The 25,896-nt window shown below is 38.9% G+C and overlaps 1 protein-coding gene across 1 annotated transcript in view; it reads right to left on the bottom strand.

Annotated features, from left to right (window-relative positions):
• The window catches only part of GAP43 (growth associated protein 43), a 96,939-nt gene that overhangs the window by 29,125 nt on the left and 41,918 nt on the right, over positions 1-25,896 (bottom strand). Inside the window, exon 2 of the mRNA XM_053565629.1 lies at positions 17,618-18,188. Within this exon, the coding sequence (XP_053421604.1) occupies positions 17,618-18,188 (571 nt within the window). The remainder of the gene's footprint in view (positions 1-17,617; positions 18,189-25,896) is intronic.

The following is a 25,896-nucleotide window of genomic DNA, read 5'->3' as shown; positions in this document are numbered from 1 at the left end:
GGACAGATCATACAACCTAAATTCTGGAACGTGCCTCATCTTTTTAAAAACCACACATATATAACTTCTCCCAGAGACTGTTCACGTATAGTGGATCATAATCTTTTTGTGTAATGGTCCCAGTAGAGTATCTGATGAAAGACAAGGACACTGTACCAAGAGTATCATCCATGTGCACACACAGTGTAACATGTGGAAAATAATTTCAGGAGATTAAAGGATCCTCCTGAAACCCATCCGGCCCCAGGCCTAAATTCCTGAAATCCATCCAGCCCCAGGCCTAGACAATTTCTAGGTTTCCTTTTAGGTCTCAGACTATAGGATTAAAATCCAAAATGTGACAGTATATAGCTGCTATCGACCTAGAAAGAGTGTATGAGGCATTTCCCTTAAGGGATCTCAATATTTTCTGCTGAATCCCCAGATTGCAGTTTCTGAGGGACCAATTACATGAAGCCTAAATTAATCCTAACATCACTACCTGGTGCCCTTGGCTGACTTCCAGGCTCAATCATTACTGATAATGTAGAAAGTCGGTAACGTTGCTGAGCTACCAGGTTGGCCAAATAGAATAGTGTGTGACTCCCAGAAGGGACTGCAAATCATTATATGTCTCTCTTGATGGCCACAAATCAAGTTCTATTTCCACATTAATTTTCTCCATAAAATCAGGTGTAGTAGCAAAGAGAAAATGATTTCCCAACAACTTCAATTGAAAGGAACAGAAACAACTGGACCTCCTATTAGGCACTTAGTATGTGTTCAATAAAATACCATAATAGGCACTTTACACAAAATCCATTTAATACTAACAACCATCAGAATAAGCAATGAGGATATTATTTCATAATGACAAAATTGATGTTGAGCTAGCGACACAGGGCCGGTTAGAGACCAGGCCTTTGATTCAAGCATAGATAAGTCTGGTCCTAAGACCTGTGATCTTTTCCTGTACTACAGGCGTCTGAGGTAAAGATTTGGCTGAATTCATAGATGTTGCGATTCTTTGTCTACTGTTGCAGGATCCACTGAGTAATACATTTTTTCTTTTGAAATATTTCATTTTGATCATAAAAAAATGTTTTTTATTTATCAGATGAACAAATCTCTTCTACTAAATATGTTACCTACAGGAAGATGACACATGATCCTTGTTTTTACCATCTCCAATTTTAATATTTGCCAAGAGGATTGTCATATAGGGAGAGGAGAGTATGATAAGAGAAGCAATCATTCCAGATTATCAGAAGAAAGGTAAGGCAAAATGATATTGAGGACCTACTTTGTATGTGGTTCTTTAAATATGTTACAGCATTAGCAAATTGTGGTACACATACACCATGGAATATTATGCAGCCTTAAAGAAAGATGGAGACTTTACCGCTTTCATGTTTACATGGATGGAGCTGGAACATATTCTTCTTAGCAAAGTATCTCAGGAATGGAAGAAAAAGTATCCAATGTACTCAGCCCTACTATGAAGCTAAATTATAGCTTTCACATGAAGGCTATAACCCAACTATAGCACACGACTATATACCAATGTACTCGGCCCTACTATGAAGCTAAATTATAGCTTTCACATGAAGGCTATAACCCAACTATATATACACGACTATATACCCCACAAAGCTATGAGGAAAGGGCCAAGGAAGGGGAAGGGAGGGGGGAGGTTAGGGTGGAGGGAGGATAATGGGTGGGGTCACACCTAAGGTGCATCTTAAAATGGGTACAGACAAAACTTACTAAAGGCAGAATACAAATGTCTACATACAATGACTAAGAAAATGCCATGAAGGCTACGTTGAACAGTTTGATGACAATATTTCAGATCGTATATGAAACCAGCATATTGTACCCCTTGATTGCAATAATGTACACAGCTATGATTTAACAATAAAATAAATAAATAAATAAATGAGATTAAAAATTTTTAAAGTAATAATAATAACAAAGGAAACAAAGCAGAACATTAAAAAAAATCCTTACAATAACTGTTTAAGGATAATGTTTTTATCATCATCTTATAAATAAAGGACATTGGAGGTTAAATCGTTGTAGCATAAAGTGAAATTTAAACCCAAGACTGTCCAATTCCAAGGCTGTTTATCCAATAGACACTCGAGGAAAAAAAATGTTTCTAAAACACACTTTAGAGTCTATAACTGAATCAGTGTAGCAAAAGACCTATACTTAAAACTGTGGAATGATGAAACTCAACTCCTCTTTTCTTTTCATGCCTGAAAGTAAGCAGAGACAGTGTCCTTTGGTTTGTGGAGGCAGAGCTGGCTGGAGACTGGTGTTGCAGAAGGGCTTAGACAATAGAGGGCAGGGGGTGAGGGGGGTTTCTCCTTGGGGAGTCCAGGCCGCATCTGCCACTTAGATCTGTGCAAAGACAGAAAATCCATTTGCCAAGGAACTCTTTAAGGCCTGCTATTTGTGAAGCTGAGATACCTTAAAACCGTCTCCTTTAATCTAGGCAAGGAAGGTAAATTTGCCTGGCCTGTGGCAGCAGGGAGCTGGGGAACCATGCCCACTTCTTGGTATACCCAGCTCAGCCCCTGTCTTTTTAAGAACCACACATATATAACTTCTCCTGGAGACTGTTCAAGTATAGTGGATCATCATCTTTTTTTGTAATGGTCTCAGTAGAGTATCTGATGAAAGACAAGGACACTGTACCAAGAGTATCACCCATGTGCACACACAGTGTAACATGTGGAAAATAATTTCAGGAGATTAAAGGATCCTCCTGAAACCCATCCAGCCCCAGAGATGAAGATACCTTAAAACCATCTCCTTTAACCAGCAAGGAAAGTAAATTTGCCTGGCCTGTGGCCGTGGCCTATTAGCAGCAGGGCTCTGGGGAACGACACCCACCTCTTGGCATAGCCAGCTCAGTCCCTGTCCTTACCTTCTCTTCACTGCTCCAGCTTTCCCGGGCCTCCTGCCTTCTCCCCGAGTGAACCTCCTTCTCTTTTCTAGCCTTTCTTTTTTACCCATCTCTCTCTCTCTCTCTCTCTTATGCTTTCTGCCTCCCCTGATCCCTCCATTTCAGGTCCTTTTCTACTTTTCTTCTCCCTCTTTTTACTTCTGAGTTCTACCCCATTCTTCTTCCCTTGTCTTTTTCGTAATTAAGTGGAGAATATCTACCTATAATCCCACCTGGATCTTCTTAGGACCCCACACTCCTTTTTCACATTGTGACCAACTTTTCTTCTGAGTCAAATGCCCTCCTCCAGATCAAGAGTGTCTGGGTGTCTGGAAGATATTCAGAAATAGGTCACGCAAAAGAAGGTGCTGATATATAAAGTTTCAAAGAGTTGGAATAGAAGCAATAAATACAGGCATTTGCCTGACAAATGCTTAGCTTTCTTTGCAGGGCTTCAAATTAGGAAAATGCAATGATTCTTTCTCTTTCAAGCTGTGTATCAAGAGAAATCTCCATAGGTGAAATACACATTATTAGTCAATCAGTGGATGTCCATTGAGGGCTGTCCATGTGCTGGACTCTATTCTGAGGGCTGGTTTCAAGGGATGGAAAGTGTAGTGAGAGAGAGAGGCAATAAACACATCAGAGATGGGTAACCACAGTCATTTTAGGCACTGAGATGACTATGGAAAAATGGTGGGGCTGGCAGTGGTGGGGCTGTTCTGAGCAAGTGGTGGGGAAGTCTTCTCTGACCAAGAGACATTCATATGGAGTCCCAAGTGCTAAGAGGGGACCATGGGAAGATCAAGGGTAAAGCAAGTGCTAAGGCCCTGGGGCAGAAACAGATCGAATGTTTTCAAGAGACATTAAGAAAGTTGGAGAAAAGGGAAGAAAGACAGTCTGCAAAAACATAAGATCAGAGAAGTAAGAAGTCAGATCATATGAGGCCCCATGGGCTATGTTCATTATTTAGATTTTATTCGGGTTGCAAAAGGTAAGCATTGGAAGATTTTATGCATGGTATTGATATGAACAGGTGTAAGTGTGTAGCTTTGTATGAGTCATTTCTAGAGCACTCTGTTACAAATCATAAGCAGCCAAGGCCCTGCAGACTCTAAGATTAAAATGATGATGAGATTATTGGGTTGTGTCAGGTTGTATGTTAATCACTGAAATGACCTTTCGGAGGTCTACCCTGGGCAAGAATTGGCCCCATTGCCTGCAGGTGATTCCCTTTTGGGCATCTGTTTAGACACAGGCACAAACAGCTACTCTCCACTGAGGCTGAAGAGAGAGAGAAAGGAAGATGATAGAATTTTTTTAGACAGATTTGGGCTTCAACCTTCTAGAAATCTTATTTTTGTGACTATTTCAAAATTGCATAGAATACTGTAAGTAGTATCCCACCCAAAGGAATGCTTTGTTTATACAATAATGTTGCAAATTAGAGTAAGGCTAAAAAACATTATTGCATTATTAGTCTGTTCCTTTTTCTTAAACACCTAGAAGCCATGGATATACTAAGTTTACATAGCCTTATTTAATAACCTAGATGAGTCACCTAAATTTCTCTAAATATCATTTGTTTGTAACATGCACTATAAGCCAACATTTAGAATTTGAGTAATTTTTTTAATATATCTGGGAAGGTCATCTGTTTGTAAAATAAAAAATTTAAGCTAAGTAATCCTGTCTGAAAAGAAGAGTTCAGTTGAGTTTTATTCATGTCAAAATTCAAGATCTTCTGAAATTGGCCTAAGTTTAGAACAGTAATTTTTAATGATTATCTTCTAAAATGTCAAAGTTTTACCAAGATTCCGCACAGCTTGGTTGGGCATAGAGGAGTGTGGGACAGTGGAGGACCCAAATCCTTGCCAATAGGCCTCTGCCAAACAACCGGATTCCCAGGAGCCGCTTCTATGGTGCAGCTCCATGGAATTCCAGGGCTCCAGCAACACCCAAAATTCACTGATGGAGGGTTTCAAAATAAGGTTTTAGAGAGTAAATTTTCTTTGGGTTTATTATCTGTATAACATTTAGAAAATAACCTTTGCATATCCTTAATACTATTGGACCTAAAATAAAACAGAACATTGTCTAATTACCTAATACCATGTTTAGAGGTTACTCAGACTAATCCTGTCTGTGACTAAATAATAGACCTACAATATGAAGCTTTAATCTGTGACCTTACACTAATCTACTATATAATCAGTTACCCATACTCATTGTGAAGACCACCTTACAGTAAACAGGATTGACCGGCATTGACCATTGTGCCGTCTACACATAGACAGTCAGTAGCAGAGGAATTCCTTAAATTTCTGTTCAAACTGTACTTTGGGGCTCAGAAGAAAATCTAGCTACAAGGGAGGAATAGAAGCAGAGGACAGGAAGCTCCAGGTATCTTCAGCTATCCCCACTTCTCCCTACCTCAGAGCAGCTCTGCTGCAGGGTTCAGTACATACATTTTAAACTTAATTGAACAAATGGTGTCCATGCCAATGATTTTGGAAGTTCTGCCTTCAATAATTACTCACTAACCTGACCCTATTCTTCCTCCATACATTGTTTTACAATATTCCTTCTAGCACTAAAAGCATCATTCGCACTAAAAATTACCATGAGGAAAGGAAAGAGCCAACTCTTCCACTGTGTTCAAGGATACAAAATTCAGCAATAATTACAATGCAATCTGAATCATGAATTCATTTCTGAAAAGCCAGCTGAGAAAAGGTCATGGCCTTCATCAACATGGCTCCCTTCCCTTTCTTTCCTTTCCTCCCTTTTTCTTTCCGTCCCTCCCTTCCTCTTTTCAACAGTGTCAGCGTCTTGCTATACTGCCCAGGTTGGAGTGCACTGGCTATTCACAAGTGCAATCATAGTCTACTACAGACTCAACTCCTGGGTTCAAGTCACCCTCCTGCCTCAGCCTCATCCATGAGTAGCTGGGAGGACAGGCACCTGCCACACACCTGGCTAACATACCTGTTTTGTTAATTCCCATTTTTTTCCTTTGAAACACCTAATTTTTTAGAACTATACTAATCATGAGGAAGAGGTTTGAAGAAAATTCTAAAGTTAAATATTTTAGGTTCCAAGATTTGAGAATTTAATATACGATTATTACTCCTAACACATTTTTAAAATTCCTAAGTATCCATTTTATTATAAACTCATATATACTTTCTAAAACTATGAAAGGATAAAAAGTCTTTCAGTTTATTAAAAAGATACAGCTTTGATCACACTTTTGAGATCAATGTATCCGTTCCTTTAGTAGCAAATATTTTTCTAGTTAAATTCAGGTACAATTCTAAACTTTACCTTTTTCCTTAACCTTTGATAAGGATATTACGCTCAGGAGAAAAGACTGCAAATGTTAAAGTTGAAAGCATCTCATAGCATCACATTACCAAAATCCTTTTACAAGTAGATATTTATGTGCTCCATACTGAGACATTATTTGGGAGTTGATACTGTTCTAGCATTGTAGGGTAACCAAAAGTAAAAATTATTAAACTGTTAAAATATATCAACATAGGGCATGCTGGAGCAAGCAGCCCGTGTTGACTATTGAGAGCAAGGCGTTAGCATCTCTTCCCAAATGTTTGTTTAGTGACAACACATTGGGAGCCTGAAATTAGTCATGATGGAAGTATTCACTCCATGGAAATAGGCAAAAACTACAAATAAGGGCTTTTTGAGTTTTGTTTTGTTTTGTTTGGAGAGCCAGTTTACCAGAATGCCATGGAAGATATTAAGTAAAATTATAATCAATGCTTTATGCTTTGGTTTATTTTACTTATATATCCACGGGCAGTCATCAGCCACCTCAGGGAAAATGACCAATGACTAAAACGAATACAAGGCAAGAGTAGGGAGAAGCATTAATCTTAATGTATTAATCTTAAATTAATAAATTAAATAATTATTAATCTTAAATACCCCACAATATCTGAAAATGTGCTAATGCTCATTCTAATCAGATTTCAAATTAACCTTAGAGTGGAGACTTTTGACGTAATACACACATAACCAGAGTCCCAGTTTCACCTTCAACATGAAAAACAATTTCTTCATTTATTATATGGTACTCATATTGAAAAATCTACTTTATCAGAAGGTTAGGAAAATAGACAAGGTTCTCACCTCAGGTCTTTCCAAAGCAATATGTAATTTGACAACTGTACCAACTATCAATTTACCACAAATATAGTGGTGCACCTTCAATGTCTACTTTTTACTGGGATGAAAAGCAGAAATGAAGAGCTAATCGGAAAGTGGCAAGGTTCTGCTTCATTTTTTATCCTCTGTTTTTCCTTTTGTAAAAAATGGCAAAAAAAAAAAAACCACAAAAAACGGGGGGGAAACTAACTTGTATATTCAAATAGAAGCCAGGTTCTTGTCCTGCTATAAACCTATCGTAGTTAAACCATCAGTACTAAAGGAGAAGGAACGAGAGAAACAAAAACCTTCCACTGCTGCTTTTCCTTCTGAAAGGATTTGACTGTACCAGCAGGGAAAATGCTGAAGCCACATTACTCAGCTGTGGACTTAGCCCTTTATATAGGAATAGAGAGTTTCACAACCTGGAGAGCTGTCTTTCTACCAAATAGACTAAAGTTACTTTACAGCTTATGTGTAAGAAAGAATCTATTCAACCTCCCACTTCAATGTCCCCTATGGTCTGTAGTCTGCAGAGCTCATGGGCTGCACAAGAATTAATATTATACTACTGTGGGAAAGGAGAAGGGGCAACAGGAATAAGAAAGCCTATTTATTAATCTCTACCCTAACACTGTTGGTTTGGGAACACATTAACAATTCCCCCCGCAGTGGGGCAACAGCAGGTTTAGGAAATGCTTACACATCTTGCAAAGATTACTTAAATGCGTCAGATGAGGAAAAGGAGCCAAGGAACCTGGCAGATCATTTCTTCCCCGGGTGTGCTTGTCACACACTGGCAAGAGCCATCCACAGGTCACTGGTGTGGCTGGAATGAAATTCATCACCTGCTTTCAGAAGGGAACAGCCTTGATTTCCTCTAGTTCTCAATATGTTTCTCAACATAATGCAAAACGCTCACACTGGTGTCTGAAGCCCTAAATGGCTTGAATTCTGGCAATCTCAAGCATGACGTATGGCTCTGAGCAACAACAGAATTTTCCAGAGAGTCTCTGCATTCATTCTCCTAGGTCTGTGCAGGATTTTCCCAACTGCATAATATCATTCATGCAAATCACTGTTACAGGTGCAGAAGTTCAACAATAGACAAAACAGAACACGGAAATGCTATGTCCACTAAGGATTAATCTTAAAGAGCTGCTGTAGAATTATGAATTGAATTAAATTTATTTGTATTTTCATGTTAATCTGAATGAATGGTGGTTTCTCTAGTTTTTAAATAAACGCTGTCCCTTTTTATTAGATACATTTTGTCCTTCAAGACTCAGCTGAGGAAACTTCTACATCAAGAAATCTTCCTGGATAATCCTCCCCTAACTAGCCTAATCAGAGTTTTAATTTTTAGACACTACAAATTTTGTCATACATAATTTTAGTCCCCAATCCTAACTCTGGCCCTGGCCCTGGCCCTGTGCAGTTGTATAGATTCACAGACACCATCCTAGTTACGTGGCCCGCAGAGAAAGAATTATTAGTCCCCACCCACCCTCAGAGAGACAGAGTGATGTTCAAGGAGCTGTTCCCCGTTCCCACTTCTTTTCTTTTCTTTTTTTTTTTTTTGTAGTTTTTGGTTTTTTTTGGCCAGGGTGGGTTTGAACCCACCACCTCTGGCATATGGGGCCAACACCCTACTCCTTTGAGCCACAGGCGCCGCCCCCGACTCTCACTTCTTGCTGGCTTCAATGATTATTCTTTTTCTGAATTGTCTTCAACAGCCTAAACTCTTGGGCCTTCCCCTCCATATTAAGAATGTGTCTGTGTGTGTGTGTGCGTGTGCGTGCACATATGTGTCTATAAACTAGCAGAAGGGTTGAATACAGTGCTTAAACATATCTAAATTATATTCTTTGCCTTTCCATACCCCATGACAAGGAGAAAAGTTTTTTCAGAGCTATAAAAAATGTTTCTGAGAGATATATACACATTCATCATATGTCAGTAGGAAGGGATCTTTTTAGGTAAATCGCTTCTAATTTCTATTCCAACATACTGGGGGAAAAAAAACAAAAAAACAGAAACATAAAAACTAATCTTCAAAGTTACTTCACTATAATCCACCAGGAAATAATAGGAATGAATATTGAGTGTAATTTATAAGGGAAGACATAGTTTTCTAGACTAGTATTTCCCCCCAAAACGAAGAACTGCAGTTTCCCTTCCAAGTAGCATGATATGCTGTAATCAAATCAATATATTTTATCTTCCACAATCCCCTAATTGTGACCTGAAGATTAAAAATAAGTGTGAGAATTGTTGGATAATCATACCTGACTTCTCTATTATGTATACCATCTTTTCTTGGGATGTTTGAAAGTCCAAACACTTAGGCCTATTAGTTAATTTCACTAATGGTCATAGATCCAGTATTGTAAATGTAGACTTTAAAAAAGAATTAGAGGAAAGCTGGATTAGCTTATTCATGTAATATTTATAATAATGATAGTCCATTGACAAAATTTTGAGAAGCTTATCAGATGCTGTCAGGTGTATCCATTGATCTACACAAGAATTCAAGACTTCATAAATTCTTGAAGGTATTTTAATTACTTTAATAAGTTGGACATAATAATAAATCAATAATGAATTGTCTAAGACAGAAGTAAAACTATTGACAGCAAATGATAGCCACCATAGTTGTAGTTGTCTATCTCAGAGACATTGTAGGAAAGACTAGGAGTCAGTAGTCTAACTACGCCAAAAAAACATTATTTTCAACTCTTTCTTTTCTTTTTTTTTTTTAACTCTTTATTTTCAATTTCAAATATAAGGTGGGGTTAGAAAACTCCACTGAGGTTTTCTTGCTGTCTGCTTGGCCCCTAGTATAATCATAAATGTTCTTAGAAATGAATCTTACCAAATTCTTTGCTCCTAAACTCTGACTTTTAAATTCTCTATTAAAAGCTCCATTCCACGAACCCACTATCTAATACTTAAGAAAATAAGGGAGTAGGAAAGAGAGAGTGGTTGAGTAAGTGATCACATGCCCACATTATAAAGTTGTCTCCGTGGTCTACCACTATAAACTTGTTTTGTGAAAGCTGAAAGGTAAAAAACACATTTACAGATGTCAGAACTAAGTGTGGAAAGCAGTATTTGTTTATTTTAGGTGGTTTTCAGTCTATTATGGTGAAAATATACTGCTCTGGCACTACAGGTATTGGATCTATTACAAGCATTATATTTACCATCCCCAAATATAAGATGACAATTCTTTCAAACAAATCCCCCAATGAATTACTTGCTTTGAGAGCCAAGCTTGATTGCAGGAAGGTCAATAACTGGCTAAAGCTTTTTTGAAGGCAATGTTTCAAACTGTCTTGATTTTCTGAATTGGTCTGAGGTTTAGCACCTGATTTAGTCATTTTCCTTCAACACAAAATTCAAACATTGCTAAGAAGGATACCAAACTTACATATTCTTTCAAACCTTCCTGACCACTTTATCCTTGCTATAAACTACACAATCCTGAGAGACTGCCAAGGGCGCAGTCCTCGGAGGCTTAAATAGCCCCATTAGCTTCCTTCTTCCCTTCCTTTTAGGTCTGTTTAGAGGAAGCTAAATTCTTCATGTAGTGCAGCTATGGTTGTGAGAACAAAATAAGAGTGATGACCACTCCAGAGATTCATTGTGTGACCCTTACTGTTTTAGCTTCTTCCTCTTTCTCTTTTTAATACTTCTGGGATTTTGTGCACAAGTGAATGTGTGCATAGAGGGAAAAGAGAAGATATTGGATGAATATGTATTAATATCTTTAAAATATTCTGTTTTAAGAAATATTGTTTTTAGTTTCAAATGTAGTTTTGCAACTTTGAAATTGAAGGAAAAACTAGGCTTTCTATTTATTAGTCTACTTTATTTAGGGTCATAGTAATAACTTAATATGAGTTATAAGAGAAGGGATAAAGGCCTTAAAAATATGAGTTTTTGGTGCTAGAATACATTTCATCTTATCTTTTGTCTGCTTACTTTCCTAAGAACTAAAGAGCTAGTGATTACTCTCTAATTGTCTCTTCTATTAAGTTATAAAGGTGCCAGGACTCTTGGAAATGCACTTCAAAGGGGAGTGGATATAATCAAGGAAGTAAAATGGATACCAATTCTGAAAAGCTAAACTTAGGGTGGGAATCACTTACAATAAATAAAATAATTTTCATCTGATTGAGAAACGAAAATGCCAATTTCTAATTTTCAATTCCTCCTGGCATATTTGATGGAGCTAGTAATTCCTGTTAAGACAATCAATTTCAACTGATCTTTACAGCTCTCTTAGGTCTAATAAAACAGTACTTGAAGCATTTTTGGAATAAGGACCTAAGTCTCAAACTAGTTTAATATTCCCAATAATTCTGGGGTGACATAGCTGCGAGGGAATTTTGATCAGGAATTATGGCAGTTGCTGGATATTCATCTGTAAATGCTGTCACTAATAATTCCCAGACAAGAGTCTGGGGCATCCAATTATACAAATAGATTAGAACACGATGTTGGGATCTGCAGACATCTCTCTTCTCTTTGTTTCTTCCAGAATAGTATTTGTATGGGTGTCAGGACTCAGCATGCGACCTCTCATACTGCCAAGGCTCACCTTTCAGTCCTGCATTTTAACTGTTGACAATGACTAATGCTATAACCTCCCTAAACCTCAGCTTTCTCATCCATAAAAGGGTAAGGGAAATTACCAACTACATTACTACATGGAGCAGTTATGATGATCAAGTGTGATAATCCCCACATAGCATGTAGCACGGGACTTGGCATTTAATAAATGCCTATTAAATGCTACCTATTATATTTTAACCCTTGAGAGAAAAGCCCCAAATCAACTATCCCAGGCCTTCCTCTTAAGGATGAAACAACAGGCCAAGAGAAGCAGTAGCTTATCTAATATCCTACAGCTCTTTGGTCTAAGATCTCACAGCTTTTAGTATTAAGAATAGAACCCTGTTTTCTTCGGTTGAGTTCAACGTTCTTTCACCTGTATTATCTTACAGGGCATGAAGGACAGAGAATGCACTGGGAATGTCCTGGTAGTTATTTCCTAATAAAATCAGAGTGTCACAACTGCTAAGATATAGAAAGAGAAAATGCAGAAATGGAGATAAATCATAGTCTCTTAAAAGAGAGGTAAAAAAAATCACAGGGCTAAAGCAGAGGTGAAGATTTAGAGATGGACTAGTTCAACTTCTGTGTTCTCACTGACTGACTCTGAATAACCATTTACTTTGCCCCTATCCTTGGAATGTAAAAATAGAGAAATATTATCAAATGCCACTTATTCTTGGTCAAAAAAAGCCAATAAAAATGATTACTCCTGCAATATAAAAGAGCTCCATAAAAGCTTAATAATCAACAGTACTTAAGAGGCATACCACTGAGAAGCTGACAGGGTGTCCATGTTTATAAATATCATTTATGGACCTTCACAACCAAGATTTTCACTGTTTATGAGTTGTGTATAAATTTGGGAAGTGGTTGAAACCACATCTCAAATCAAAACCGCTTATGAGACACCCTGCCAAAGAAGTGTAAATATCTTTGGGAAATCTCACGTCCAATACACAGCTTGATAGAATTGACTCTATTTTTTAGAAAACTAAAAACTGGATGGTTACCTTGGGCCTTATGGAAAATATTGTTCTGGGAAACAAAGAATCTTCCCAAATCCAGAATTATGGACCGGGTATTCATTTTCTTACACGTGATCATCACTCTAGAAGTTATAAATTTTGCACTGATATTTTTGGTTAATAATTTGACTATCAAGACACACATTATATAAAACTTTTCATAACATGCATCAAACTGTATCTTGGCCCCTGAAGCGCTATTTCATCCATATGTTGTCCCATGTTGGCATGTAGAAGTACTCCATATCTATGTACAGAAGGTACTTGAGTTATTGATGTGATTGCTGTCAACAATACTCTGTGAAGTCCATCCCACCTTCAATACTAAATAACTCCTTGAGGATCATATCTTAATCATCTTTGTGACCCTAACACCTAGCACAGCAGAAAGTTAATACAAAGGGAAAGGGGAAAGGACAGAAAAATAGAAGAATGTAAGAAAGGGAGAGGGGAATAGAAGAAGAGAGGGAGAGAGGAAGGCAGGAAGACGAAAAGGGAGAGGTGGGAAAGAGGTAGGGAGACACCAAGTTAATTTTTCTATTCAAACAGAGAATGGCAAAAGGAAACCCCTCTCTTTTCCAGATCATTATTGATGATCCCAATTTGAAAGACATAACGAGACCACGAAAACAAAATGCAGACAGGATCAACAAACGTAACATCTTAGAGTGACTCGGAGTAACATTCCCTACTAGCAGCAGTCACATGCCCTGCAGCAGACACCCAATCAATATCCCTTATTGATAGCCACCTAGATGGGTTAACTTGGTACATCCACATCAAAGAATATGGCCAGAGCAGAAACTCTGGAGTCCTCTATTGGGGCAAGTCCATATGCTACCAGGAGGTAAAACAGAATTTCTTCACTGAGGATCAATGAGCACAGTGACATTCTCTGTGGGAGATCCCAGTCATTAAAGGGGGCTTGGAATTTCTCTCATCATGGCGAAAGGGAGCAGTGTGCTAAAGATGTTTTAAGTACACCTCTTCCCATGAAAGAGCTATGATTAGAAGCACACGGAAATGTTTTGGTCATAGGCACATAAAAAGCTGGGTAGGCAAAGTGGCTAAACAAAGAGAGGGAGTTATAGTTAGATGATTTACAAATAAAAAAAATCAACTTCAAAAGCCCTAATGCAAATGTCAACCACCTGTAAGAAATCCAAAAACAGTAAAAAATATATATACATATTTATAATGTACAAAACATTGTATTAAAACAATGATCATATTTGTAATAAAATTGTTGACTCTCTTTTTTTTCTCCCTGAGACAGGGTATTGCTCTGTCTCAGGCTAGAATGCAGTGGCATCATCATAGCTCACAGCAACCTCAAACTCTTGGGCTCATGTGATCCTCTCACCTCAGCCTAGGGAGTTGCTGGGACTTGGGGCATGCATCACTATACCCAATAACTTTTCTTTCTTTGTTTCTTTCTTTTCTAATTTTTTTCTTTCTCCTTTTTTTTTTTTTTTTTTGTAGAGATGGGGTCTTGCTCTTGCTTAAGCTGGTCTTGAACTCCTGGCCTCAAGAGATCCTCCAGCCTCTGCCTCCCAAAGTGCTAGGATTACAGGTGTGAACCACTGTGCCCAGCCTGACTCTTTTACTGACAGATTATTTTCTTAGATTCTCTTTTTTGACTAATTTTGTTCTCCACCCCAATTGTGCCCTGTTAGATTGTCTTTCTGTGTCTTTTTCCACACAGCCATGGAATTCTAAAGTAAGCCATGGTAGTCATCCATTTCCTAATGGTACAGGCCAGTTGAAAACACTATTTTTTTTTTTGTTGTTGTTGGTTTGCAGTTTTTGGCCAGGGCTGGTTTGAACCCACCACCTCCGGCATATGGGACCTGCGCCCTATCCCTTTGAGCCACAGATGCTACCCGAAAACTCTATTTTTTTAATTAATTAATCTTTTTATAATTTTTTTTAATGCTTGGGATTCATTGAGGGTACAAAGAATTAGGTTACACAGATTGCATTTGTTAGATAAAGTCCCTCTTATAATTGTGTTCCACTCCCAGAGGTGTGCCATACACTGTGACTCCCCATCCCCCACCCTCCTCCCCTTTCCTTACTTGTTCATTCCCTTACCTACCCCCCACCTTGTATTAGATCATCTACCATCTTCATATTAGAACTGAATACATTGGATTCTTGCTTCTCCATTCTTGTGATACTTTACTAAAAAGAATGTGTTCCACCTCCATCCAGGTTAATGTAAAATATGTAAAGTCTCTGTCTTTTTTAATAGCTGAATTAGTATATGTATTCCATGGCATATATATGGTACGTACCAAAGCTTGTTAATCCATTCCTGGGTTGGTAGGCATTTAGACATAGGTGGCACATTTCTTAATCTGATCGAAGCCATCTACAAAAACCCACAGCTAATATTACGCTGAATGGAGTAAAATTGGCACTGCTGTTGTAACCCAGATTAGAATGAAATCCAAAGCAAGACAGAGGAACTGCAGTACAGGGCCCCTGGGAATTTGATCCTGATATAATATGATAGATCTCCTTGTCACTTTCAGTTTCTGTGATTCCGTGAGATTCATCACAGCTGGGTCATTTGTGCTTGTCACATACAGCAGGCAAGGCTAATAGATACCTCTGTGCAGAAAGAAACTACAGGCAGCATCTCAGAAGCTCAGCAGAGGACAATACCTGCACGACTCTAAGAAACAATGTAAAATAAATCACCCCTCGTGATTATCTTCAGGTTTAACTATACCTACGCTTTCAATCACCTTTCAATACACACTGTAAAATCTGGCTGAGACATTTTTCAATCAGAATTCATTAACTTTACAGCAGAGTACCATCTCTATATGCTCTCACTGACCAGACACATTTTTAATCAAATAAATCAGAGCAAGCAAAGTTAAGGAGGAATATATGAATGAGAGAAAAAATTATTATTGATAATTTAAATGTCACCAATTTTCATACACTATTTGAAATGGATTAAGCACTTACCTACATGAAATATTTTATTAATCCATTTAGAATGATCATAACTTGGAAAAATAATAAAACAATTTCTTTAAAAATATATTAGCCTTTTCACTGATTCAAGAAGTCCTTCTTTCTATTAATACAAATAATGAGTGTAAACCTAAAATCACATCATGTCTTTGTATCTAGTCATAACTTTAGAAATGCCAATTTGATAACTATGATCTGAGCAATGTCAGATATTCATTCCTAAGATTTATGATAATGACACAACAGGTAATCTTTAGATACGCAAAGTGATTTTCAGACATCATATCTGAGGCTCAAATCTTAAATATGAAGAAAAATAGTTAACAGAGTTTGCTTTACTGAATATATTAAAACCCACATCCCATTTTTTATCATACACCTTACCTTTTCCAGGGAAAAATTCCCATCTTCTTAACCTCAAGTTCTCACTGACCCCGGGACAGGTATGTAGTTAGAATAAAGGCTTAAAATGCATCACTTATAGAAAGAAATATGTGATTATTTTGGAGCTAGAATACACTAACAACAAAGATAGTTTAAATAATCTGTCATCTTACTCACAGAATTTTAGGAATAAATTCTAGATAAACAATAGATCTAAAAATATCCAAAATAGTTATCTGCCACACTATAGAATCTAATTTTCAAGAAATCTGTGTATCAAGGAAAATATCCAATAATTATTTTCATAATCTGATGGTCAGATGGCAAAACATGTCTCTGATCATTCTCATGGAGTAGATCTTCTCCCAAGAAGCACACTGCGGTCCAGTCCATATTTGGACACATCATCAGTTAAATGCAAGGAGTTTTAAAGGAGTAAACACAACTTTTTAAACTGGTACAAAAGCAACTTTATCGTCAAGGATCTTTGGCATTGGAAGGTGTTCATGGATAGTGTAAGATTAGAAAAAGATCGTGGAGATTGTGGGCTTCCTTTACCACTGTAGTTCTATGGGGGTCAAGGGTGGATCTAGCCTCTAGGAGTGACAGACTATTAAATTTATCTTGCCCTGGGAGTGGTTTATTCTAATTCTGTATAGGCTGTTTGGGAAATAGTAAGGAAAACAACTTTCAAGTTACAGCTCCTCACTGAATAGAATCCAGTACCTTTTTTATAATCATGCTCAACTCTCAATTACTTATGCATGTGATAGAATGTAATGCCTGCCATAATAAAATGATAATTTATGTTTGACTCCACCACATGTTCTGATTTGGGATTTTTCTTTTGTTTTTGGAAACATCAACAGATTTATTTTCCTAATTATGTTTGACCCCAATTAATGTTACAATTAACATTCTCTGAGCGCACACGTGCGCACAAACACACACACATACAACTCACCAATTGATGATGGGGAGAATGCCCAGAAACATATTGTGGGACAGGGAAAGGTGGTACAGATTATGTTTTTGCTGCCAGCAATTCACACGCTAGATAATCTGGATCAGTAAAAAGTTGGCTGTATTTATATCAAATATTTCCTGGAGCCAAATAATCACATTAGCTAATTCCCATCCATAAAATACATGAAGCCGTAATAAGTACTTATTAAACTAAGTCTATCAGCACACAGAATATTTTTAACCAAGTTCATCTAATTGGACTGCATACATCCATCTAGGTAAGATAATTGCCAGATGTCTCTAACACTGTCTGTGACATAGACCTGCCTGCGTTCTCTGTCTGACCTGGAGATATTTGGCAATGTAAACTTGTTTGGAGTCCTCCCACACTGGGGACTTAAGCGCGGCTTCCCTTGATTTCCAGAGAACACCTTCTAACTTGTGTCCTGTCTCCCTGGATGGCCTTGTGAATAGACCCTCCCCCTTCCCCCCTGGCCCAGGCCCCGCTGCCTCCGCCTTGCGCGCTCACCTATCTTCTCCTTGGCTTGGCTGCCCTCTGCGGTCTCCGTGGGAGGCTGGGCTGTCGCCTTGGCAGCAGCGTCCTCGGCAGCAGGGGCGGTGGCAGCAGCAGCAGCAGTGACAGCAGCAGGCACGTCGGCTTGTTTAGGCTCCTCCTGGGCTGGGGCGTCTTCGGCCTTGGAGGACGGCGAGTTGTCGGTGGAAGCTTTCGTGGCACTTTCTGTCTCCGCGGAGCCGGCCTTGTCCTCCGAGGGCTGGGCGGCGGCCTCGGGGGCGCCCTCGCCCTTCTTCTCCTCGGGGGTCTCTCCGGCCTGGCCGCTCTCCTCGGGCTGGGGGCCGGCCGCGTCCCCGGAGCCTTCTCCTTTCTTCTTGTCCACCCCGTCGGCGACCGGGGCTCCGTCCTTCTTCTCCTTCGCGTCGGCCTCGGCGGCTTGGGCCTCGCCCTTCTTCTCTCCTTTGAGCTTTTTCCTTGTTATGTGTCCACGGAAGCTAGCCTGGATTTTGGTCGCGGCCTTATGAGCTTTGTCTTCTGGTTTGATACCATCTTGTTCGATCTTTTGGTCCTCATCATTCTTTTCAACCTTCATGGAGAAAAGAGGGGGAAAAAGGAGAACTCACGTGATGTTCTTTCCCTTCAAATCACAGCACTCAACAAATACCTACTGAGTGATAGATTCTGTGCCAGGCACTGTTTTTGGAGTTAAGGAATCCATAGTATCTTGTATGTTCAAATCAAGCCTCGTGTCTCTCCCACAGGACTTTATGGGAAAAGTAATGTCCTTTGGGTCTTACAAAATCACCTGCATCATTTTATTTTATTTTTTTGGCAGGGGCTGTGTTTGAACGCACCACCATCTGGTATATGAGGCCGGCCCTCTGCCCCTTTGAGCCACAGGTGCCGACCCCACCTGCATCATTTTATACGTATTGCTTTCCCCCAGTTCAGGGTCGTTCCCCTGGCAAACTTATACCAGCCTTTTTTAAGATGTACTTGGACAATTCAAATCACAATCACTCTAGGTTTTAACCAAAGAGTTCTGAAAGGCACTGGGTTTTCAAGGTTTCTGAGAGGGACCCTGTATGCAATGTAATAGTTTGAAAAAAATAGTATGCCAATCTATTTTTTAGCCCCCAAATTTCAAGGCTGATCGGGAAATTAATAAATGAAAGGCAGAGGGTGGCGCCTGTGGCTAGGTCGGTAAGGCGCCGGCCCCATATACCGAGGGTGGCGGGTTCAGGCCCGGCCCCGGTCAAACTGCAACCAAAAAATAGCCGGGCGTTGTGGCGGGCGCCTGTAGTCCCAGCTACTTGGGAGGCTGAGGCAAGAGAATCGCTTAAGTCCCGGAGTTGGAGGTTGCTGTGAGCTGTGTGAGGCCACGGCACTCTACCGAGGGCCATAAAGTGAGACTCTGTCTCTACAAAAAAAAAAAAAATAAATAAATGAAAGGCAGAGAGTATGATAAAGGTTTAGACAATAAATCCCATTAGAATTTTATGCAAAATATAAATGAATTCCAGGTCTTTGAGGGATTTGTTCAGAAGGTAACCCAGAATGCTGCTCTAAATGTCTAACTTTCTTTTGTGAGTGGTCCAATGTCCCTCATAAACATACCAAATCTTCAGAATTTGAATACAGAAAATTATTCTTGAGTTAAGAAAAAAAAGAATGAGAAACATTATTCCACTTTTGAAAATGGGGCATATGTTCACTGAGTCAGAATTCCCAAAGCAATTCAAATCTAAAATTTGCTTTATATTTTCATCAGTACAACCATCCTAATACTGAAGACAGAAACTTCGATTTTCTTTACTTTTTGATGTTGACATTTACAGCATAATATATGCCACAAATGACTTTTTTTTCCAAATGGAAATTAAATCAGGGGACAGAAACAGAAGGCATAGCCGTGGAAAGAAATACAGCAGTACACAAAATTCTATACAGCTCGATTGCTCAGCCTGGTGCCTCAAATTGGCTTCTAGTAGTCTCCATTTTTCCCTTTCCTTTAACTTTTAAGCATTTAATTTTTGTTAACTTTTGTGAACACTGTTCTAAGCACTGGGGAAATATAGCATTGAACCATGCAGCAAATTTCCTTCAAAAGACCATCAGGGAAAGAGTGTTTACCTGTGCTTGGTCACAATCTTAGCCTTGGCTTTGCTCCAGTTTAGGAGGTAGGCATGCTTTTCACCTGTCACTACAGCTCTGCCCCAGTGACCCAGATCCCACTAGTCAGGATGTAGGCGTGTCTGACACGCTTTGGACCAGCCTACAGGCCTGTTGCTGGTTAGGTTCATCACCTTGCTAGTGGAAACACAAAGGTATTTTGAAAACAAGCTGCATGTAAGAGTAAAGTAGTATTGACAACTATTTTTACTTTCTCAGTAAAATTCAAGACAACTTTTTCTTCCTCCCCAGTTAGTCATGCATGTGTGCATGCACAGGTGATTGAAGGAAGAAGTAAAAGCACTTCGGAGAGGCCCGTGCCGCTCCCTCCTCCCAGTGCCCTGCTACAGTATGGATCAGTTCTCTGATGCACTACCACCTTCCCGCTGCCCTGCTGCTTTCGATGACTCCTACTGGGACAAACACAGCACAATCTGGGGCACAGGAGCAGCTGTCCCTGGCAGGAGCTCTCTGCTCAGAGATGGAAGCATAACCCTGTAAAATTAACAGTTGTAAATGGAGCATGGAGCCAAGATGTTGGTAATTTATTTTGCTCTATCTTGAGTTTTCTGAATGAAGCACCATCTTATGGGAGAGGACACCTGCACTTGGACATGGACGCCAAACCTACTCCTGTGAAAACAGGCAAATCAATTATTTCAGAATGGGCACATGTGCAGGAAAGACCCTCCAGGGACTCAACAAAGCTAAAACTTTATAGCCCTGTTTTTTTCTTTAAGAATCCAAAGCATTTTAGCATTTTTAGGATGAAATTCCTAAAAATGCTAAAAAACATAAAAAGAAGGAAGCTGAGTCTGTATGATATAAAGAATGAAACTACCTGGATGGAGGAAGAGCGCTTCACTGTTCTGTTTCTCAGAGCACCTGCAACTTTTATTTTCCAAATGATTAGAATTTAAGCATACCATCTGTGTTAAAGTGACTATTTCGAAAGACTCAGACTAGACTTGGCTGCCAGGATTTACCATCCTCACCTGAACAAACTAGGAGTCTAAGGGATGCAAAAGAAGATGGGGTGGGCAGGAGGAGGGAGAACTATAAAACCAAGAGTTAGGAGAGAGAGGTAAAGCCAGTTCCACCAGTGCCGGGTATCCACATAGGTGCTCAAAGCACCCCACAGGCATACAGTTTATCCTGGAGGAACTGCCAGACCTCTTAACATCTTTAGAGATTTAGGGAAACTAAAGTTTAGAGATTGTTTGGGAGAAAGTAATTAATACAAATTTGTCAGATAGTTAGGGGGAAACAGAGATAGAAAGGGATTAAACGGGGAAAAGAACAGAGGGGAAGGCATGGGAGGGAAGAAACCAGCCTGAGAGGCAGCTAGACGTAAGCAATGGAACAGAGACATCTAGAAGGAAAAATCTTTTAAGTAAAAACTGGATTATATGTGTTTGTCTTATTTTTGTATTTGTAACCGTCTCTATTAGCATGTCTTAAAGCATGTCTTTATTTTCTGGTACGGTTCTAAAGGGAGCTGGACTAGGACTGCACTTTATTGAGAAGGGGGAAAAGGAACATCCCAAGTCTGGCTGCAAAGGTAGCCCCAAGATGTCAGACCACTTACAGCTTTTTCTAATTAGATCAGCTTTCTTAGGGGGAAGGACATTTGAGCTGAGAGAAACCAGAGATCTCTGGTGCCTTCAGCCCAATGATTTCAGTTTCTAAAAGAGAAAGCCATGGCCGTGAAAAGTTTAGTAACTTGTCTTACTTCACAGAGTGAGTGAAGGAGTCAGTGGCCCAGCTTGTATTTGAACTCAGGTCCTCTACCCTCCCTCCTACCACCAAGTCCAGTTATATTACATCCCTGACCCAGAATAGCTTGGACTTTCTGTAACAAACAACCCACAAAGCATAATGTCATTCATGTGTTTATTTAATAATACTGAGTGCCTATGTTAAGCACTATACACATGCTAGTGAATAGATGGATATTGTATCTACCCACACAGGATTCTTCTTTAAATACACTTAAATCACCTCATGGTAGTTTTAACAATCAATAACTTCCCAGGAATTTACAGTAGATATTTGATTTTACACTTATTTTGTAAAGTCTAAAATTATAAATTATAGATGGAAGAGGTCTAGAAAAGGTACCCTGGTATTGAATGGCTAAAGAGTCAGCCTATAAAGTTTCATTAAAGATAGATCTTTTTATGAACTTGGTCTTACTCTAATGTTTTCTGAGGAAATTTCAAAATTCTTTCCTTTTTGCATAGAATTGTTGCTATCCTGTGAATTAACAAAAGAGGGCATTTTAATACAGTGCATTATATTCAGGAAAGATATCATTGAGTTACCTTTTTTTTGGAAATCTTTATTGTTATGCTTTAATATATTTTTTTCTGATTGATTTATATAGGAGCCTTGTAACTTATTACTTCTTAAAAGAAAAAAGTGAAACATGAAAGCTTTGCTTTTACAACAAATTAAAATCTTAGCTGAATATTGGGGTGAAGAAAAGTACTGCTATACTATTAATAACTTATTGTGACCTCATCAAATTTCTAAATTCATTGGATGAAAGGACACTAATTTTTATTGATTTTTAAGATCATCAATAAGAAAATAAGAAATAAGAAGTAATTACTTGAGTATCCAACATTGGTACTCCAGTTAATAGTTTCCTTTTTGGGAGGGAAGGGGGACTGGACAAGATTATTAAGATTATTTCTAAAATGCCCAATTCATTATGTTTCAAAAGAGCACTAGCCAAAATTCATGGATGCCTAACTTTTGAAACTAAAAATAATATCATCTTCTGGGACATCGCAAAGCATTTAACCTTTCCTGATTATCATAGGAATATCTCAACCTTCCAAGCAAAGGAAAAAACTTGGCTCTGTATCTATTTCTGCCCACTATAAATAGGACTATTACAATTCAAATTTTCTCTTAAATTGGATTGAATCTTAAATGCTTTAGAAATCAGTGGTATCTACAAATTCTTCTTTCTGAGAGCATATTTAGTAAACCAGGATATTGTCAATTTAACCAAGCAAAAGATATTTTTGAGAAGAAAAACTGAAGGGCAAGAGATATCATAAGCAATACTTTCTTTAACACACTACAATTTTCACACCTATCAGAATCTAGTGTGGCCTGTAAAAGAACCAGAATAAAGTGTTGAAAAATATATATGAAATCTTGCGAACACCTACTTATAGATCACTCTATTTTTGGAAACTCACATACAATTTCACTTTAGTTTTAAACATCATTGATACTATGACAATATGCTTTAGGGAAAATGTCCAAGAGTTAAAGTAGTTCACAGTGAAGTTTGTGTACTTCATTTAAACCCAGGCAAAGATTATGAATACAATTAAATGCCTCTTATGGAGGAGAAAAAGGAGGATGGGACCAGCCTCCCCCAGTTCTGTACATGGACTGTCCCTGCAGGTTTCTGTGAAGATGTAGGGAAGAAGAAATCATTTGAATAAGTGAACAGGTACAGACAGGACACACAGGGCTCCCTGACACTTGGCTTGGTTTAAAGATCTAACAGCGGGGGCGGCGCCTGTGGCTCAGTCGGTAAGGCGCCGGCCCCATATGCCGAGGGTGGTGGGTTCAAACCCGGCCCCGGCCGAACTGCAACAACAAAAAAAATAGCCGGGCGTTGTGGCGGGCGCCTGTAGTCCCAGCTGCTCGGGAGGCTGAGGCAAGAGAATCGCTTAAGCCCAGGAGCTGGAGGTTGCTGTGAGCTGTGTGAGGCCACGGCACTCTACTGAGGGCCATAAAGTGAGACTCTGTCTCTACAAAAAAAAAAAAAAAAAAAGATCTAACAGCGGGTCCAAGATCAAACAAGAGGCAGGATGCATGTAGATACAATGAAACCGTAACATTCTGTCTTAGTTGTTTGGCAGGTGGGAGCACAGATACTGTGATAACTAAGCGATTCTCCACGGGAATGGGAGAAATGAAGAGTGATCTTAGAAATCCTGGCAGAGTGGTCATGAGGGAATGAACTCTCTCCTCTCCTTCAAATGAAGATGCAGCATATTGCGGCAGCTGCAGAGTCATAAGAGGGCAGGAAACATCCACCAACTAACTATATAAGAAAACCAAATACTTCGTATTGGAATCTACAGTAGTGATGTTAACTTTTCAGAGAATAGCTGGTGATCAAAAGAAGGATCTTCAGTTCACTTTCATACATTATTTATTTAACATGCACAGCCCACCTGCTTCCAAAATAATCAACGCAGTATATAGCATTACTGGAAAATTTAATTTTCATCCAAAAAAGTTATCTTTTATTTTTTATATGTATAATCCTGTTTGTCCCACAAAAACAGATGGAGAAGAGGCAAAAAATATATTGCAATTGACATCCTCAAACACACAAAGGTCAGCATATGAAAAAAACCTTGTCAATTTTGCTCACAGCTGACTCCCTGGTTCCTAGAATGGTGCCTGGTACACAGCAGATGCTCAATTAAAATTTGCACAAACTCTGAATATCTAAATTACTGCCATAGTATAAAGATGATAGGTGAAGAAGTCTGGATTTTATTCTCTCAACTTTTGTTAAAATCCTTCACTTCCCAGTGATTGACTTCAAGATCACCTAAGACACATGTAGAATTCCCCAATTATAGAAATAAATGAATGGACAGGGGTTTAACAAGGAGAGATATAACAACAAAACTATAGAAATCCAATAACAATAAACCAAGCACTTAGGAATAAGAATAAATATAAGATAAAGATAACTAATATCTTAGATAACTATTCCATAGAATATATATATATGTAATAATATGTATATTATCTATGGATTAGCTAGAGGCATCTCAATAAAATTATTTTTCCAATATGAATCTCTGCTTCATTAGAAAAACTGGTGAACATCTATGGTGCATCTTAATGTACACAGCTATGATTTAACAATAAAAATAAAAAAAAACTGGTGAAAAATACTTGCAAGGGATTGTTGGAGAATCTCCTTTCCCCTGTATTTGTATTTAATCTGCATATTGCTCTCTAGGGAAAAGAGACTGAAAATGACTGAAAATGACTATTCCTTTAGTTATTCAAGGAAGGGATCTCCCTTCCTTAAATGGGATTCAGAAGAGCCCACGGTGGGTATGAGGCACATGTTTATGCTGGTCATTTACCAGCACACAAGCTGACAGAAAAATTTAACTAAACTCTAACAGATGAAAGTTACAATCCCTTAAATTTTAAGGAAACTAACAGAGAATTCAATTTAAAAATTCAACACTAAACACTCAAAAAGTTGGGAGGGTGCAGTGGCCCATGCCTGAAATCCAGCACTTTGGGAAACTAGGAGTTCAAGGCCAGCCTGGACAACATAGGAAGAGCCTACCTCTATAGAAAGGAAAGTAAAAAAATTAGCTAGGAGGGGTAGAGTTTTTATAGTCCCAGCTACTCAGGAGCCTGAGGCAAGAGGATTGCTTGAGCCAGGGAGTTGGAGGTTGCTATGAGCTCTGATTATGTCTCTGTGAACCTGGGTGACAGAGGGAGACCTTATCTCTAAAAACAAAAAAAAGAAAGAAAGAAAGATTTCATGGAATAAATAATGATCCTAATATCAGCTCTAGGACTACTTGAAGTACTTTTAAATTAACAGAATTGTCTATATTTCAGATCTTATGAAAGGGGTGGTTCTAGAATTATGGTATCAAAGAGACTAGGGGCAAGAATATGTTAGGAAGAGAGAGTTGGAAGCTGTTCCTTGAAACTGCACTTTCACAGCAAGCATACTGCTTTTTAAAGTATGCCTATTTACTTGAGGTGGCTGATGAGCTGATTTTGCAGGGCACCGCTATCTATCAGCAGTAATTTGCACATAGCTTAACGTGTTTTTTTTTTTTTTTTTTGTAGAGACACAGTCTCACTTTATGGCCCTCGGTAGAGTGCTGTGGCATCACACAGCTCACAGCAACCTCCAACTCCTGGGCTTAAGCGATTCTTTTGCCTCAGCCTCCCAAGTAGCTGGGACTACAGGCGCTCGCCACAATGCCCAGCTATTTTTTTTTTTTGGTTGCAGTTCAGCCGCCTCGGTATATGGGGCCTGCGCCTTACCAACTGAGCCACAGGCGCCGCCCATAGCTTACGTTAAATGATCGTCC

This window comes from Nycticebus coucang, chromosome 16 (assembly GCF_027406575.1).
Source record: "Nycticebus coucang isolate mNycCou1 chromosome 16, mNycCou1.pri, whole genome shotgun sequence".
Taxonomy (NCBI): domain Eukaryota; kingdom Metazoa; phylum Chordata; class Mammalia; order Primates; family Lorisidae; genus Nycticebus; species Nycticebus coucang.
Note: the sequence above shows the minus strand (reverse complement) of the source record. Positions and strands in the feature narration are given on the sequence as shown.